The sequence below is a fragment of the Helianthus annuus genome, chromosome 16, assembly GCF_002127325.2.
Source record: "Helianthus annuus cultivar XRQ/B chromosome 16, HanXRQr2.0-SUNRISE, whole genome shotgun sequence".
In the NCBI taxonomy this organism is placed as follows: domain Eukaryota; kingdom Viridiplantae; phylum Streptophyta; class Magnoliopsida; order Asterales; family Asteraceae; genus Helianthus; species Helianthus annuus.
In genome coordinates this window covers 46,364,325-46,383,723 of record NC_035448.2, presented here as the reverse complement: position 1 = coordinate 46,383,723, position 19,399 = coordinate 46,364,325, and the positions used below count along the sequence as shown (strand labels likewise).

The following is a 19,399-nucleotide window of genomic DNA, read 5'->3' as shown; positions in this document are numbered from 1 at the left end:
AATTTGTGTTTAACCTATATATTTGTTAATATTAGACTAACAAGGTGGGAGTGTTTCCTAATAATCGAACTCCGAATTCACGTGAATGGCCAAAATTGTGAACATGAGGATTTGATTTTCTTTACTGGAGAACTATCGAAGTTGAAGAATTTGTATATAAAATCTAAGCTGTTTATTAGTTGACTATTTAAAATTGCTTATTACATTTGAGGGTGATATTCAAATTGCTTATATGATAACCTTTTGGTATGATAAATAATCTTTTCTAATGAGTTTAGGGTAGACGGTATGGTTCGGTAAACACATGCGGGGAGTGGTAGTTACCGCTCAGTGAACGATCGCCGGCCTCTTTTTGGTGAGTGGGGAGTGTTTTCTTCAGTGTATACTCACCGATGTGGGAAGAAGAGGGAAGGAGAGAGAGGGGGGGGGGGGGGGTTTAATGGGTCCCAACCCCTTTCAACCAATCACAATTTTTTTAAATTCTTTACCCCTCTTCATGTGTTTGAACCATTGCCAACGATTGAGCGCAAAATAGTGGGTCCCAACCTCTGTGGCTACCAGTGGCGGATCTAGGATTCCGACCAAGCGGTAACGTTTTATAAATAGACGGTAACGAAATCGAAAAAACGTCAAATTTTTCCAAAATTTACACTAAAAACGTCAAAAATTTTCCGACCAAGCGGTAGCGGAGGCTACCCCTTGTTCCTATTTACATCCGCCCCTGGTGGCTGCCAACTAAGCTTTTATTATGTCACTGCATTTTCTCCTTTTAAAAAAAAGTATAGATAGCTAGATCTCTCATCAATTCAACATTTCGACTAAATTTATTTGATAAAATTGACATGGCATGTGTTTTATTTCTAATTTATGTGATAGTAATGTACAAGAGCATTCGAGTTGAGATGTTACTACTAGCATAAAAAAATGCAAGAGAAAGAAACTTATTTCCAATCTGAAGTAAAATTAGAAAAGAAAAAATTGTCTTCCATTTCTTTCATAAAAAAAAAGACAATAACTAATCTGACGTCTGGCTTAACGAAAGTATTTGATTGAAAGTCAATCAAAAGAACCTAGAAATCATATACACAAACGAAACAGCTTGGAATGCACAATAAGTTAAAAAAATGATTAAAAATGACGAATCTGTTTCCAGATGTATGAAACAGGTCAGACTTTGCTTTCAACATTACCTAATTGTGTATCACCAAAAAACCAAATATTCTCCGGATTCCATAACTGTTTTTTGAAAGGCCAAAAAAAAAAAAAAAAAAAAATTATATACGACTTTCCTAACGTAACAAAAGATTTATGGCATAAAATACAAGTCATAGGGCATTTATTAAAATGAATAGCAGCATTAATTAAAGATTTACGCCATAAAACACAAGTCATAGGGCATTTATTAAATGAAAATGAATAATAGCATTTTTTTTTTTTTGAACGGCCGACAAAAGATTTTATTCATTGTAGCAAGGAGCTACCACCAAATATACAACGTTTGAAACCAAAACCTTAATACATCTCCGATGAATAATAGCATTAGTCTTCTTTATACAAAACAAGCACGGCACCAACTCCGATGTTTCCATGAAATTTACAAACCAAAAAACACCAAACACGGATTACACAATCTTCTTCAACCCAAAGAAACAATTCATATCCTTCCTTTAGAAGCATGCGTCCAAAAGAAAGCAGCAGCAAAGAGCAGCCAAACTGCACAAAAAAAAAAAAAAATCACAACCAAAATAACAATAAAACCAAACCAAAACCTTTTCTACAAATCAAAAGCGATGTAATTTCTAATTGTCAATAAAAAAAAATAAAAAAAATTATCCCCATGAAGCAGAGTTGACTAAATAAATTGCTATCTTATCCTGAAGTAACAAACTAAAATATGTGTGATCAAGATCTGATCTATGAAAAACAACGACTTACCAGCCTTCTAGACAACCGCTGCTCTGTTTCTGTTGTTGCGGTGGCTGCTGCGCGTACTGGGGTGGCGCGTACTGGGGTGCGTATTGTTGAGGGGGATACCCTTGTTGTGGGTAGCCTTGTGGTGGATACCCTGGTGGAGGGTACGCATCTTTTGCATATCCGTCTTGTGGATAACCTGTTGTAACATCATATATTATCTATCAATCATCGATTCTAAGAAACAAAATCAGATCAATATCGAATCAACAAACCTTGAGGTGGAGGAACACCGACGGGTGGTTGTGACTGATTGTAATAACTCATGGCGATGCAATTCGGAGTTTAGGGTGGGGCGGGTGGGTGGTGGTTGAGGTTTTATATAGAGAGAGCTTCGGTGATGTTGGTTTTTTCGGGGAAGGGAGTATTGGTTTCCACAACTTCTACGCGTTCAAGACGTGTCTAAATATTTATAATTATTTTTTTGGGTAAGTTTGTAGAATAGTAACCAAGCTTTTAAAGTATTCTAATTAGGTTACTCAAGTTTCAAATGTGTTCCAATTAGATCACTTAAATTCATTTTTCATGGGTTTTTTCATCTATTTCTTAAGTAACTATGATATTGTGGATTTTTGTTTCTTTTTTCTCTTTTTTTGATGCTAACGTCAAGTAATGACATAGATTGTAACTTATTTTTAATGTAATTAAAGTGTTTTTATTTTTAATAAATTTAATTTCATATATTAAAATAATCCGACCACGGTATCTTATGCTTCATTTTTTTCTTGACACATGCAAAAAATGACATGACTCAATTTGAAATAGGGCTGGCATATCGGGTCAACCCGATCTGTTAAGACACGAACCCGATAAGACACGAACACGAAACCTGTAAACACGAACACGACACGAAATCTTATCGTGTCTAATTTTCCAAACACGAAGACGAACCTGTTAATAAACAGGTTACACGAAATGACCTGTTAAGACACGAAAATGTTACCAACATATCATATGACCTGTTTAAGACACGAACACGACCTGTTAAGACACGAACATGACCTGTTAAGACACGAACACGGCCTGTTAAGACACGAACACGACCTGTTAAGACACGAAAACGACCTGTTAAGACACGAAAACGACCTGTTAAGACACGAACATGACATGTTAACCCCACATATTTGATATATTTTTTTAATTTAAAATTATAAACAGGTCACTAACGGGTCTTAACAGGTTAACGGGTTTTAACCTGTTTAGACACGAAATTTAAACAGGTCTTATCGTGTCGACCTGTTTAGACACGAAACCTGTTAAGGTCAAACACGAAACCTGTTAACTTCGTGTAGGTTCGTGTCGTGTTATCGTGTTCGTGTCAAAATTGCCAGCCCTAATTTGAAAGTTAAGTTACCTAATTTAGACAAAAATGATACAAGTGACCTAATTAGAACAGTTTTAAAACTTGGTTACTATTATGTGACATTTCCCCTTATGGGTTAATTGTCAAAATCGTCCCTGAGGTTTGAGCAGGTTTGCCATTTTGTCAAAAATGACACATTTGTACCAAATTGCCCCCAATCTTTATAACTTTTTGCTATTTTCATCCAAACCGCTAACTTAGTTTATTTTTTATGTTAAGTTGAGGATATTTGGATGCAACTGGCAAATATAAAACCACAGGGACAATTTTGGCAATTTACTCAAACTCTTTTAAATTTCATTTATTTAATTAATTTTGTTACATATATAATAAAAAAAGAATATACATGCAATTTTATATGAAAAAATAATAGTTTTGTCACATAATTTTTATAAATTTTCATCCAACCACTAACTAAGTTACTTTTTCTATTAAGACGAAGGATGTTTATAAACTAAGACAGAAATTAATTTCTAATTTTCTTATATAGATGAGTTTTATAAAAATAAAATCTAGTTAAACCTCTAAATTTTATAAAACTAAAATGCTGGTGACCTTATTGAAAAAGGTCAAATAAAAAAAATCTTATCATATGTACCAAGTTTGTAATTTATCTTCTACTCTTTTAAATTCGCTCCTAAGAAAAAACAAAAATGACACTTTTGTACCAAAGTGCCCCCAATCTTTGTAACTTTTTGCTATTTTCATCCAAACCACTAACTTAGTTTATTTTTTATGTTAAGTTGAGGATATTTGGATGCAACTGGCAAATATAAAACCACAGGGACAATTTTGGCAATTTACTCAAACTCTTTTAAATTTCATTTATTTAATTAATTTTGTTACATATATAATAAAAAAAGAATATACATGCAATTTTATATGAAAAAATAATAGTTTTGTCACATAATTTTTATAAATTTTCATCCAACCACTAACTAAGTTACTTTTTCTATTAAGGCGAAGGATGTTTATAAACTAAGACAGAAATTAATTTCTAATTTTCTTATATAGATGAGTTTTATAAAAATAAAATCTACCTAAACCTCTAAATTTTATAAAACTAAAATGCTGGTGACCTTATTGAAAAATGTCAAATAAAAAAATCTTATCATATGTACCAAGTTTGTAATTTATCTTCTACTCTTTTAAATTCGCTCCTAAGGAAAAACAAAAGCCAGTGCCCCCCCCCCCCTATCAAACAACATATCGTTACCAAACCTTAAAGTTACCCACCAAATTGTAAATATAATGCTATGAACCAAAAGTTTCTTTACTCAAGCCACTCAGAATAAGTATTAGTTAGTTACCCTCTTAATCTTAATTAAATAAATATTTAATTCTACCAACATATTTCCTAGGTGCTGAACACATTTAAAAAATATGTAACGTTTCACATTTTTTTTCCATCTCTACAACTGATAAATACTAAAAGTTGTAATTGATTGTTATGTATTGCACACCAATGACGTTTTCTCTTTATAAAACGGATTTATATAAAGAAGCTGTAAATTAATTTCTGTCTTAATTTATAAAATTTAAAACATCCTTCACCTTAACAGAAAAAATAAATTGAGTTAGTGTTTTGGATGAAAATTTATAAAAATTATGTGACAAAACTATTATTTTTTTCCTTAAAACTCCATGTATATTCTTTTTTATTATATATGTAACAAAAATAATTAAATAAAAGAAATTAGAAAGGGTTTGAGTAAATTGCATAAATCGTCCCTGTGGTTTTTTATTTGCAAGTTTCATCCAAATATTCTCAACTTAACAGAAAAAATAAACTAAGTTAGTGGTTTGGATGAAAATGGCAAAAAGTTATAAACGTTGGGGGCAATTTGGTACAAAAGTGTCATTTTGGACGAAAATGGCAAACGTGCTCAAACCTCAGGGACGAATTTGGCAATTAACTCTCCTTTTATTTTTTTATATTTTAATGGTGCTAATACCCGCGAAATCCGCGGGTTTGACAAAATAATATGTTTTTGAGGTATAGAACATTTAAGATGATTATAACGAAATTATCCCAAAGAAATAAATATAGTGAATTATAAAATTGTCATGACTCATACCTTACGTTGCAACCACCAGGACAACATTATTCAAATAAATATAAAAGTTAGTTATAAATGCAAAAAAAGGTTATGTCAACTAAGATTATGAACCAATTAGTGAATTATTTCATGCATGATGAGAGAAGTACAATTCCAAAGGTGTTTGCCCAATTTGCAGCTGCACCTTCAATAGCCGTTTGTAGTTGTATTGTCACACCCCTATTTTTTCACGTGTCACCGGTGGGCCCGGTGGGGAGCATCGTGACGTAGTTGATATCATCATAGTCAAACAACACAAATTTAAAATGCACAGCGGAAGAAAAAGATAGATTTATTTCAACCAAATAAAATTGTAATATTTATGTATCACAATGTAGTTGAAACAGATCCACAGGCGGATCAAAATAAAGAGGAAATATAGTTCAACAGATTTTGACATCTAAGCTTGCGAGACTTCTAGTTGATGCTAGGAGAGGCCAACCTATTACGCGTAGTACCTGCACTTAATCTTTTGGGAAAATACGTCAGTTTGCACTGGTAAATACAATTTAACTGACTCATTTTGAAAAGGTTTGAAAATTGATATGAATGCACATGGCACAAAAGATTTTTTTTTTATAACTTGGGATAATTATTTGAATATAAACTTGTAAAAGATTTACATGTTTCTTATGCGTCCAGTAGCCCGGGTCTACACCGGGTTAAAGGTCAATAGACACACCACATGATATAATCCCGCAACGGTTTAACCCAAAACCGGCGGTTATACCTTAATAATTAATTATGCACAACGGGTGTACGCCTACACCCGTATGCTTAGGTCGTGGCCATTTCGTAAAATGATGCCAAGGATATCCGGGACATGGTCATTAACCCCCCCAAAGGCTTTAAGCAAACAAAACAATTTAAACAGGACATTTCAATGATTTAACCTCTATTGGATCAAAGATTCAATGCCCGACCAAGCGGTTGTAACACCCCGTGTTTTCAAATGTCAAATTCAAAGTCAAAGTCCAAGTCAAGTTTGACTTCTTTGACTGTAAATAGTCTATTTTATGTTTTGTATTATGTGAAGTAAGTGTTGTCTATCAGAGGAAATTGAAGTAATCGAATATTTAATCAACGCGAAACGCTTTTCGACTGTGAATAGTAGGAAGTAACAATGCGATAAAGTTAACCAATCAATAATCAGGCTAATCGAATCATCAATCAAACTTGAGACTCGGATTATGCAGCCTTGGTGTTATATTACGTGTGTGTGTGTGCCTTATGTGTTACTTGTGCGTGCTTACTTTATGTTGTGTGTAGTGATCAATCGAATCAATCAAATCGAAACTCGAAACTCATTCGAAATCGAAATCGAATACGGAATGTAGATGCTTGTATGTAGATATAGTGGTTGGGATTAAAAGTAATTTGAATAGGAAACTCTATTGTACTCGTATCGTCTTCAATCGAAATCGAAATATCAAAAAAAAATCGTCGCCCGAACACTCGAAACAGGCTGTGGATCGATCAGGCTCATAGCCGATTGAACAGCCCAGCCGATCGGACAGACTGTCCGATCGAGCAGGTTGTCCGATCGGGATGCCTGGCCGATCGGCCAGCACTTTCCTCTTTGGGAAGCCTATAAATAGGCCTGTCATTGTCATTCTTTCCACTTTTGGAAACCCTCTGACCAACCAGCTTGTGCTCCCCTCCTTTTCTCAGATTTCTTTCGATTCCGGTAAGTTTTCATCCTAAATCTTGTACTTTCTTGATCAATACATGCTCCTACACCTTTCTATCTTTCAAATCTTGATTTCTAACCGTGAAATCATCAAGATCTAAGCATTCTAGGATGATGTCATCATGGTGTTCTTCAAGAACATCATGTTTTGGCCTCAATCCACCAAGAATCACTTGGATCTAGCCGATTTCCACATAAACAAACTAAGATCCATCACAGATCTAAACATTACATGATGTAAAGGATGGAAAGAATGAATTTCAACTTTCTTTCAACTCTTTTACACTCAATGCTTGCAAACTGGTAGAAACGGAACTTGAGCCAACTCACTAATCATTCTAATGTTTGTGTGGTTCAAGATTCGGATTCTATCTACGAGGTTCACCGACTTTGGGTTAAAAGTTAAACTACCGTTCCGAACCGTCCACCGGCCGGACTTGGGTGATTCCTGTCCGAGCAGGAGGATCAAGTAAGAACGAAGGTTCCATGGTTCAGCTCGTTGTCAAAATACCTCGATATAACGTCAAACAATCAGAACAGCCAAGTGTTAGTCGAACAGGCTGACCAGGTCAGGATGCTGACCGATCGAACAGGTTTTTCGAACGAACAGCCCAACCGATCGGACATGTCAGCCGATTGACCAGGCCAGCCGATCGGCTAGCACATGGCCCCACACTTTGACAAATTGTGAATAGTCGAATCGGTTTGGGCAGTCGACGTCTAATAGCCGCAGACTATCCATCCCTCGATCTTATGTGTTTCGATCTTGAGCCCGCAATTGCCTACTCTGATTATTCGTCAATTTTATATGTTTTATGTGTATATATATGTTTATGTGTTTAAATTTTTGGGAGAATTACTCGATTTTTGCCATCGCTTCGATCGACACACACGACTCGTATTGCTATTCTATCTCAAGACGCTAACAAGTCGCTGCAAACCTAGACGAAATTACGCTACAATATACGATTATACTATACTACTCGACATGCTATACGATTATACGGTGCTACTCGATATACTATACGCGATCACTATGCACGAACGACACGCGAGCTTTGAATAGTAGGTTTCTGTATTCTGACAGCCTCTGTGACTGAATGCGTATGTGCTTCTATGTTTCTGTGTTCCTATGTTTATGTGTTTCTGTGCTCTACGTGCTTATGTGCTTCTATGATTACGTGAATCGGTGATTATGTGCTTATGTGTTTATGTGATATGTGTTTCGACGTGTTCCTAAGCTTTAGTAAGTAGTAGATGTGTGAGGTGAGATCCGATTTGTTGTGTCTGAGACCTACGGCGATGTCTATTGCAGTCCATGTCGTCAACTGGACACCGAACCCCTCTTACCCGCCAAGAGAAGAGAGACAAGCGTCTCGCTGCTATCATCACCAAGCAAGTGGCAAAAGCTGTGAACGAGGTGTATGAAAACGTCAGCAAATCGTCTGAGGAGTCACGAACCGATGCTCCTAAATATACCAACAAGACCGTTTTCAGCTTCAAACAGTTTAAAGCATGCGGACCAAAAGAGTTTACCGGAGAAGATGGCTCTACCGCCATGTTTTAATGGTTTGATTCGGTTGAAGTCACTCTGCGCCAAAGCGGCTGTCCTGAAAATCTTCGTACCCTAAATGCAACCGGCGTTTTCCAGTCCCGAGCTCTAGACTGGTGGACGGCCGAATGAAACAAATGCGGGAATGATGCAGCTTATGAGCTAACTTGGGTAGAGCCGAAGGCCATCATGATGGACGAATTCTGCCCTCCCCATGAACGCCAAAAGCTGGAGGACGAGTTTTGGAACATTAAGCAGAAGGACGGAGACAACGCTGCTTTAACTGCTCGCTTCAAGCAACTTAGCATTATCTGTCCTGATCAAGTCAAGACGCCAGACATGGCCATCAAGAAGTACATTCGAGCTCTACCTGACTGTGTAGCCGACTTTGTTCATGCCGCCAAGACATCATCAATTGAAGAGACTTACTTGCTTGCCGCCGAGATCAATGATAGGCGGGTAAAGTCTGGTTTCTGGGATAAGCCATCCAAGTCTCTGCATCAAGCTACTACTTCACCAACCACCGACTCCACTGCTCAACCCTCCAAGTCATCACGCCGAAAGAAGAAGCACAACAACAACAGCTCCAGCAAGAACTGTGCTGTTGCAACAACTGCTGCCCCTCTACAAGCTGTACAGGCTCAGCAGCAGTCTCATCATCGACCAGCCCCAGTGACCAATGCACCGCCAGCAAAGCGTGCATACACAGGTCCCCACCCGCTCTGCCCGACATGCTCGTATCATCATCCGGTGGGAATCGCCTGTCGTTTCTGCGCTCACTGCAATCTCTACGGTCATTTCACTGCGAACTGTCGCTATGGTCCCCGTCAAGCCCCAGTTCAAGCCGCCGCTCACCAAGCTCTACTCCCAGCCCCTCAAGGCCAACCCGCAGCTCAAGCACCCGCGATCAATGCTCGAGTCTACTTTGCATGTGGTGATCCTAAACATTTTGCAAACATGTGCCCGAACAGGGTAGTGAAACAAGAGCCCCAACAGCAGCAGCAACAACAAGCAGCCCGTGCCAGAACCTTCAACATCAACGCCCGTCAAGCCCAGGCTGACAACAACGTGGTTAATGGCACGCTCCTTGTGAATGGTATTTATGCATCGTGTTTGTTTGATACTGGAGCCGATAACTGCTTTGTGTCATTTGAATTCGAGAAGCTCCTTAGTCGTAAGCACTCTTATCTCCCCTCGTCATTCGAAGTTGAAGTCGCTACTGGAAGAACTGTGGCCGTTAATTCTGTTCTCCGTGATTGTACTCTCGAGCTCAACAATAAAATCTTCCCAATCGACCTTATTCCTATGCAACTCGGAAGTTTCGACATCATAGTAGGCATGGACTTTCTTCGCGAAAACCATGCTGAAGTTGTGTGTTTTGATAAGATGATTCGATTCTCGCTCGCGAATGGTGATCTTTTATGTGTGTACGGTGAAACTGCTTCAAAAGGTCTCAAGCTCATGTCATGTATCCAAGCTAGCAGGTATCTCCGCAAGGAATACAGAGCTTTCTTAGCCAACATTGTAGTAGCAGAGAAGGAAAAGAAAAAGAAGGTCGAAGTCAAAGACGTTCCAGTGGTTCGTGAATTTCCTCAGGTGTTCCCTGATGATCTTCCCGGACTACCGCCAAGTCGTGATATCGACTTTCGTATCGACCTTATTCCTGGAGCTAACCCTGTTGCCAAAGCCCCTTATCGACTCGCTCCATCCGGAATGAGGGAACTCTCGAACCAACTCCAGGAGTTACTTGAAAAAGGCTTTATTCGCCCGAGCACCTCTCCTTGGGGCGCACCAGTCCTTTTCGTCAAAAAGAAGGATGGGTCGTTCAGGATGTGTATCGATTATCGGGAATTGAATAAACTGACCATCAAGAACCGATACCCTTTACCTCTGTAGGATCGTTTGGCGACCCGAACGAGTCGTTCAGAGGTGTTTTCGTCAATTACAGGTGCGGAAAACAAGTAATCAACGTAGGAATAGCTTGTATATCACTTTAAACTTCTTTTCTATTGATTTGACGATGAATACAACCTGTTTTCGATCCGGCAGCACTTCGGTACGAAAATCAGGAACATTACAAATGAGATCGCTTGTCTGGTATTTATAGGGCTTTGGGACCGCTTATTGGACAGGCCCAATAAGCGGCCCAAACAGTCACTCGAGCGGCCCAGCCATCATGACATAAGAGCGGTCCAGAATCATGACCATTCGAGCGACCCACATACCTAATGGACTAATGAGCGGCCCAACTATCTTAAACCTATACAATCTCACTATTTTCTATATTTCAAGCTAAGATCTATCATTTTATGACTCTGACTCGATACAAGACGTAATCAGCAGATGTAGTGCACCAACAAACTCCCCCTCAGATGTTGATGGAGTCGACTATCGAGTCACACCATGCTGTATCTTCACATCTTCAGTCTTGATCAGTCTTTGAGCTTCTCTCTCTCTATCTACAGACTCCCCCTCTCGATTTGCTGGCACTCCTTTGATCTTCAGCAACATCTTCAGGATCTTTGCCTGGCTAATCTGCATAAACTCTACCTCAAAGTAAATTTCTTTTTGCAAATTGATTTCAACAACTATGCACCAACATTCCCCTCAAAAACACTCTATGATGAACCACTTAAAGAAGGTTATATTTAAACAACAGTTAAATTTACACAAACACTCCCCCTCAAACACTGCTCATCATGTTTAGCATTCAGAATTTTGAAAATCAGTTATCCAACGTCAGTTGTCGAAAATCTTTTTGACTTTTTCAAAAAATTATGCTAAAACACACACAAAATCTTTTTGGATTTTGAAATAAAGAAACTAAAATGCAGAAATAAACTATTTACAAACAAAATTTTTTGTGAGCTCGTGCAAGAGGATCATATCAGTTTTGAGACAAATCACCAACACCGTTAAGCTTGATTTCATTTTAATCTTTAAACAATTTACCTAGATTGTCAGTATGTTTATCCTCTTAAATTCTCAACACAAATTTCAATCGATACGAGATACGATATTAATGTTTTAAAGACTTAAACTTAATTGTGTATCACTCCACTTGAATATACTCCCGTATCCAAATCCCAAATATTCAGTCTTACAGGTGAGTATACCACAGCTGATATCTGTAAAAGGGTTAGATGCGAAACCGTGAGAGCTCAGGTCAGAACTTCCGTTCAGCAGAGAGATGACGGCTCGACTTTTGGTGGGTCCCCTTTAGAGGATCTTTTTGCATTTCAACAGCAGCGACTATCAATTTTATTGTTTCATCAGCATGCTGAGGGCGATGCTTTTTCAAGCATTAGCAGAAAGTATTATCCGGGGACTAGGTCGGTACTTCCATACAGCAGAAGTCCCGGGATAATACCCCAGATATCACTGAGCATAAAGACCTAGTATCTCAGAATACGGGACCTTTCAAACAAGATTTCGGGGGTTACCCATATATCCAAGAATAGTTACCCACGAATCAAGCAAGTTTGATTTAGGTTTATATCTCGTTTCAATTTACTAAATCTGCGAAAATCTACTGACACATCTGCAGTAAGATTGTTTAACACTTTTTAATCTTTACATTTCTTTAGCGTGCCGTGATAGTCCACTGATGTACTATCATTTCCTCTTTTTCGCAGCAAAACTCATTTTTTTTTTAAATTTTCAAATGTTTTTGGATTTTCAGAAATTTCCCTACTCCCCCTAAAATGCAAACACATTTTAAAGAAAATTTGAAAACTTCAAGACTCTTGACCTACTAGAAACATAAAATGTAAAACAAACTGTACAAATTTGACAACTGACACTGAATCACATCAAATCGCCATTCACTAGGCATAAACAATCTGAACTCCCCCTATCACAAATTATTTTCTCATTTAGATTTCAAAACACTTAAGTTTGTTTTAATCAAAATGATTTTTCCGGAAAATGAATTTGTGTTAATAACAACCACTTGTAGGAGTATCAATATTAAGAACGGGGATGTGGTTCATCATCTTGTCTATATTCTGCTATGAATAGTAAATCAAGTACAAATTAATGTCCCTGATTTACCATTTGCATCTAAGAACCTTCTGTACCACTTGAAAATGTAATTACTTCAAAGTATTCAAGCACCTCAAAATTTAACCACAAATACCACCTGTGGGATCAAGATTACCACTTGTAGATACCCAAAAAAACTACCAATTGTAGGAATATTACGTCTACAACACCATTTTACCATTCAAAATGCCGATTCCTGCTTCGCAATTACCAACCTGGAAGCTCCGGCGTAGTCCTTTAACCTGTAAAAACATCCACACATTAATCACAATCATTCAATCAAAAACATTTCATAACCTAGAATGATGCCGATTCCTGATCCACGATATAAACTTGGGATCTCCGGCATAGTCCTAAGACTATTATGGAAAACCAACATCCATCCAAGTCTTCTCAGACTTGATGGATTTCAACTCCTGAGCAGTAGGGTTGTAAGTAGCCTTTTTAGTCGCATAAAAATCTTTGACCCCCTTTGCTCTTCCACTCAACATTTTCCCAAATATCTTCTTAACATTCCCGTTGAATGTTTTCTCGACATCAAATTCATCTTTTTCTCTGTAAAACTGATTCGAAATCTCAGTTTTTCCCACTTTCTTCTTTACTTCCTCAAACTTCAATGATGGAAATTCCTCATCATTCACTGAGATCTTTTTCTCAACCTGTGGCTCTTCTGGCTTTGTGGAACCAGATTCATCGCCAACATTCACTTCATCTTTCTTTGCAACCCAGACCTGGTTGTCTTTTCCTTTTTTCTCATACTTGTTCTTTTGTGAACATTCACCAACCTCGAATTTTGAATTCTCAAACATTCTAAGTTTTTCAGTCGGTGGTTCAACATCAACAACTTTCTCTTTCAACTTCTGAGAAACTCCCTGTTTTGCTTTGGCATTCCGTGTACAGTTCCATGCAATGTGACCGACTTCATTGCATCTGTAACAGGTTCGAGTCTCTCTTAGATAACTAATCTCAACTCCATTCTTCTTTCTTTCAGCAAGAAACTCCTGATTTGACTGTTTCCAGAACGGTTTCTTCTGTTCCTCATCTGAGCTTCCACCTGACACAAATTTAGATTTTGTATTATAATTTTTCACATTTTTATCATTTTCTGGTGGAACAAAACCTAAACCTTTCTTTTTGTAGCTACGATTTTGGTTAGGTTTCTTTTGAAAACCAGGACCGGAATTGTAACTTTTTTTCTTGTTTAAACGCTGTTGAACTCTTGAAGTGTATTTTTTAGGTTTTTCATTAAGATTCATATCTTTTATTTCAGAAATATTAATTTCTGTCATTTTGAAAACCTTTTTGATCATATCAAATCGAACACTTCTTATTGGAAACTCTTTGTTGTAATATAATTTGTCAGAACCATTCAAAGTATAAACAACTTCGAATGTTTCATCATTCAAATCAGCTTTTGATAACAAAAACTCTTTACTATAAGACCGTTTAACCGACGAATTTTGACTGTTGACTGACGACTTTGACCCTCCAGACTCAGACTTTGACTCTGTCTCCTCATCAGTATCCAACACCTGATCGACCACCTTTTTGATCAATTCAGTCTCATGATCAGTATCGGATGAGGTAAACGTCACATCAATGTTTTCTGGTAAAACGTCAGTTGTGTCATTTTTAAGCTGTATATTGACTGCTTTTGCAAGTTTCTCCTCATTTGGTTTCCTAGGTGAATACCCATCCCAAATTGGAGGCGGACACTTGTTATAGCTAACAGTCGGTTTCTTACCACAGTTTTTCTTTTCTTTCAGCTTCTCGTCTTGAAAAGCTTCCATACCTGCAACAGTTGGATAAACACGATCAATAAGATAATCAGAGGTAGAATAGCTCAACAATAACCTCCTAATCCTCTCATTTTCAATCTTTTCGGTTTCCAACTCTTGCTTCCATTTGGCACTCTCTTCAATGTAGAAATTTATGGCTTTTTGCTTCGACATTAAAGTTGCATTCATCATTGTTAGCGCCTGTTCTCTCTCAGTGTTTGTTGTTTGTAGACCAGTTACTGTTTTGTTCAATACGTCGTACGATTCCTTCACGTAGTTGAGATTGAACAATAACTGCTCTTTCTTCTTTTCATACTCAGCAATGATGTCATCTTTAGCTGCACAATCCTTGCATGCTTCTAAACACTTCTCACAGGGCTTGACAACTTCAACAATCTTTTCCACTTCGATTGTCTTAACAACTTCAATCACTTTCTCTACTTCAATCACCTTTTCTTCTTTCACCATCTCGGTAATCTTCTCAGCTACACTTTCAGCATTCTGAGCATCACTTTCAGATTCAGATTGTTGTTCTTTTGCAGCTCGTTTTTCCTTCAGTTTCTCCATTTTTTCTGCAAAATAAAAATGAAATTTATCAGGAGACAGATGAGAATTTGCCATATTTTTATGTTTTTCTTCCTCATCATCACTGCTGCTGTTATCAGGTGACTGATCAAACTGAACAGATTTTCCAGAATCATTATCAGAAACACCAGAATCAGACGGTGTTTTATCAAATTCAACTGTTTTTTCTGAAATAGTCTCATTCTGTATACTCTCATCAGAGCTAACAACATTTTCAACACTTTCATCTGAATCTTCTGAAATTTCTCCAGATCTTTCAGAAATTTCATCGGTACTCTCTGAATTTTCATCAGATATAACAGAAAATTCATCTTCACTAGACATTTTCACTCCAATCGATTTCATCCAAGTAGTAAAAAGATCTGGCTCTTGGACAATCTTGGCAATAAACGCTTTAAATTCTCCTTTTTCATCCACAAACATATCCCAACTGAAACCTTCAGGTAATTTCTCATCATCTTGATTGATAATGCGTTCTGCTATGGCTCCGGATGGTATATAATCATTCCAGCTAAAATCTACCAAACATGCTCTTTTGGGATCTTCAATCTTTCTCCCATGAGCTGTTTGAGGTTCCTGGGATTGTCCAACTTGCTGATAGATAGCTTTGCGGTAGTAGTCATCTTTCCCGAATGGATTCTGTGCTCCGCTAGCTTCTCTTCCTTTGCACTCCCGCTTGAAATGGCCTTTCTCCCTGCAACGAAAACAAGTAACTTTAGATTTATCAAAACCTAAAGTTGAAACATGAGCATCAAGAAAGTCATTTCTCCCGGTAATAGTTTTGAATTTCTCAGCCCGACGAAGAACACTTGCAAGACACCATTTGATATCCATGAGTTCCATTTCCTCAGCGTCTATTTGATCGTAATCCTCTTTGGTAAGCATAGGATTTCCGATCCGACCAGCGACTAGACCTTCATAGGATAACAGAACTGAACCCAGAAGTGCCATGTGGTCTTTCGCAGTGTCTTCAGAGAAGCTTTGACCTTCTGGAAGATTAAGAGCTATGTTGCATTGAATCACATATCCGTTCCCAGTTCTTGTACTCTGTGACTGAAAACTCGTGTTAGTTTCTTTCGGATTCACACTCGGAAACGATGAAAACCCACTGCTACTCTTGTTTGAACCCTGATCAACTTTGTCTGCTGAATCTCCAGCACTGAAAGCGGTTTGAATTTTCGGACTTCTTTCAGTTTCAGAAACTGGAACACTTCCTTTATAGTACATTTTAACATCCTGTTGACCACTCGAGCTATTCATCCGGGCTATCTTCTGTTGTTCCAGATCCTGCCCCTCTAACTTCTCAATAAACTGCCCGATTGTTAGTTTGTCATAAACACCCGTGTTTTTCAATATCATCAAATACGTTCCCCACTCTTTCTGAGGTAACGCATCAGCCAATTTATCAACCCATTCCTCACGACCTTTTTCAACTCCTAACATCGATAACGATCGCACCAAGTGACAGTATCTCTCGATTAGCTTTTTAGTATCCTCACCCGGCAAACTGCTAAATAAATCAAACTCCTTTTTAAGCAATGCCTTCTTGCTTTTGAGCATACTTTCACTACCCTCGAATTTTACTTTAAGAGCATCCCAAATTGATTTAGCAGTTTTGTCGTGCTGTAGCAAAATGAATATGTCTTCTTCAATCGCCTGCTGTAACAAACTGATCATCATTTTCTCTGCCTTGTACATTGCACGTTCTTGATCTGTAAATTCAGATATTTGTTTAATAACTTGCAATTCTGTTCTCGGCAATGTGTACTTTTCCAATATGCACTCCCACGATCTGAGATGATTTGCCTGCACCCAGTTTTCAAAACGATCTTTCCACCCGTAGTATTCTTCAATACTCATCAGCTTCGGGGGTTTCTGGGTGGTTCCCGTCTCGTTTTCAATACTCATGGCTTGAGCAATTGCGGCTGGAGTACTCTGTGTGGCAAAGACGTTGTAAAACTCAGAATTCATGATGATTTAACACAATCTTCAATGCAACTGACAGAAAAGCGGTCCAAATAAATCCTTAAAAGCGATCCAGACAATGTATTTGGAGCGGTCCAAAAAATGATGTTCGGATGAGCGATTCAACACTTATCAAACCGAGCGGTCCAGGATTTGACTGTTCGAGCGATTCAAGATTTGATGTATAAGCGGTCCGGATGAGGGGTCCCCAATTTATCTGATGAGCGATCCAGATCAATTGATTATGAGCGATTCAAGTCAGACCAATCGAATGAGCGGTTCACAAATGTGCTGTTCGAGCGGTTCAAGTCACCCGACCGTATAAGCGGTCCAAATACAATCAATTTCGAGCGGTTCAAGCTAGGTCCAATGAGCGATCCAGAGTTGTTCCAGAAAAGCGATCCAACTTCGGACAACAATTTAACCCACTATTTCTTCGAATTTCAACCCCAAACTTTCAAGGGTTTGTCTTTGAACTATCGTGCACAATCCTTGAGATTTTGAGCAAGTTTCGACCGTGAAAAATATCTGAAACTGAAAAAGAATGAGTAGAAGACAGAATTTTCGACAATTTTCAGCTATTTCCTGTAGAACTCCTCCTCCTGAAGCTCTGATACCACTTGTAGGATCGTTTGGCGACCCGAACGAGTCGTTCAGAGGTGTTTTCGTCAATTACAGGTGCGGAAAACAAGTAATCAACGTAGGAATAGCTTGTATATCACTTTAAACTTCTTTTCTATTGATTTGACGATGAATACAACCTGTTTTCGATCCGGCAGCACTTCGGTACGAAAATCAGGAACGTTACAAATGAGATCGCTTGTCTGGTATTTATAGGGCTTTGGGACCGCTTATTGGACAGGCCCAATAAGCGGCGCAAACAGTCACTCGAGCGGCCCAGCCATCATGACATAAGAGCGGTCCAGAATCATGACCATTCGAGCGACCCACATACCTAATGGACTAATGAGCGGCCCAACTATCTTAAACCTATACAATCTCACTATTTTCTATATTTCAAGCTAAGATCTATCATTTTATGACTCTGACTCGATACAAGACGTAATCAGCAGATGTAGTGCACCAACAACCTCGAATCGATGACTTATTTGATCAGCTGCAAGGTGCCAAGTGTTTTTCGAAAATCGATCTACGATCAGGTTATCATCAATTGCACATTCAAGAGGAAGACATCCCCAAAACTGCTTTCCGAACTCGATATGGCCACTATGAATTCGTTGTTATGCCTTTTGGTTTAACTAACGCACCCGCGGTTTTCATGGATATGATGAATCGCGTGTGTAAGCCATTTCTAGACCGTTTCGTCATCGTGTTCATCGACGATGTTTGATCTATTCTAAGTCGAAAGCCGAACATGCGCAACATCTAGGTTTGGTTCTCGAGCTACTCCAGGGAAATCAACCCTACGCCAAGTTCTCCATGTGCGAATTTTGGCTGGAGGAGGTTCAGTTTCTGGGTCACATCGTTAATAGTCAAGGTATTCATGTCGATCCCGCGAAGATTGAAGCAGTTAAGAGTTGGATTACGCCTAAGAAACCGTCCGAAGTTCGTTCTTTTCTCGGACTAGCAGGCTATTATCGACGATTTATCGAAGGATCCTCTAAGATCGCTGTGCCGCTTACCGCCCTTACCCATAAAGACAAGTCTTTTATTTGGGGAGCCGAACAAGAGTCTGCCTTTCAAACCCTCAAACATATGCTTTGCAATGCTCCCATTCTCACATTGCCCGACGGAAACAACGATTTTATTATCTATTGTGATGCTTCCAACCTTGTTCTTGGCTGTGTTCTCATGCAACGGGACAAGGTTATAGCTTACGCATCTCGTCAGCTCAAAATCCACGAGAAGAACTATACAACCCATGATCTCGAGCTGTGCGCAGTTGTTTTTGCATTGAAGATTTGGCGACACTACCTGTATGGTACCAAGTGTACGATCTTCACCGATTACAGGAGTTTACAACACATCTTTAGTCAGAAAGAACTTAATATGCGTCAACGCCGATGGGTAGAACTTCTTAACGATTACGACTGTGAGATTCGTTATCACCCAGGCAAGGCAAATGTTGTTACCGACGTGCTCAGCAGACGGAGTTATTTGCTCAGTTTTCGCAATACCCAAGCCCAGCATGATCTCGAAACCCTCATCCGCGAAGCCCAACATGCTTGTTTTAACGAACACACGAAAGAAAGGATCTATCACGATGGAGCTCAACTTGTAAGCAAAGCAGATGGGATTTTCTATTATCTAGACCGAGTTCGGATCCCTAAGCGGACCGAATTGCAAAAGATTATAATGAACGAAGCCCACAAATCCTGATACTCTATTCAT

The 19,399-nt window shown here is 38.5% G+C and overlaps 1 protein-coding gene across 1 annotated transcript; it reads right to left on the bottom strand.

The window, feature by feature from the left end:
* Window positions 1–1,455: 1,455 nt before the first annotated feature.
* On the bottom strand, window positions 1,456–2,358 carry LOC110916338 (cysteine-rich and transmembrane domain-containing protein WIH2). Its single transcript, XM_022161085.2, has 3 exons — window positions 2,187–2,358; window positions 1,936–2,110; window positions 1,456–1,713 (listed from the first exon to the last, which is right to left on the bottom strand). The coding sequence occupies exons 1-3, from the start codon at window positions 2,236–2,238 to the stop codon at window positions 1,668–1,670; spliced, it is 273 nt and encodes a 90-aa protein (XP_022016777.1). The 5' UTR covers window positions 2,239–2,358; the 3' UTR covers window positions 1,456–1,667.
* Between the last annotated feature and the right edge of the window lie 17,041 nt (window positions 2,359–19,399).

What these genes read in the sequence shown, in the direction of transcription:
- LOC110916338 (XM_022161085.2), bottom strand. Translation starts at nt 2,238, where the DNA reads ATGAGTTATTACAATCAGTCACAACCACCCGTCGGTGTTCCTCCACCT. An exon ending in CGGTGTTCCTCCACCTCAAG is followed by an intron (nt 2,111 to 2,186) that starts GTTTGTTGATTC and finishes ATGTTACAACAG; the next exon opens with GTTATCCACAAGACGGATAT. An exon ending in AGCGGTTGTCTAGAAGGCTG is followed by an intron (nt 1,714 to 1,935) that starts GTAAGTCGTTGT and finishes TTTTTTGTGCAG; the next exon opens with TTTGGCTGCTCTTTGCTGCT.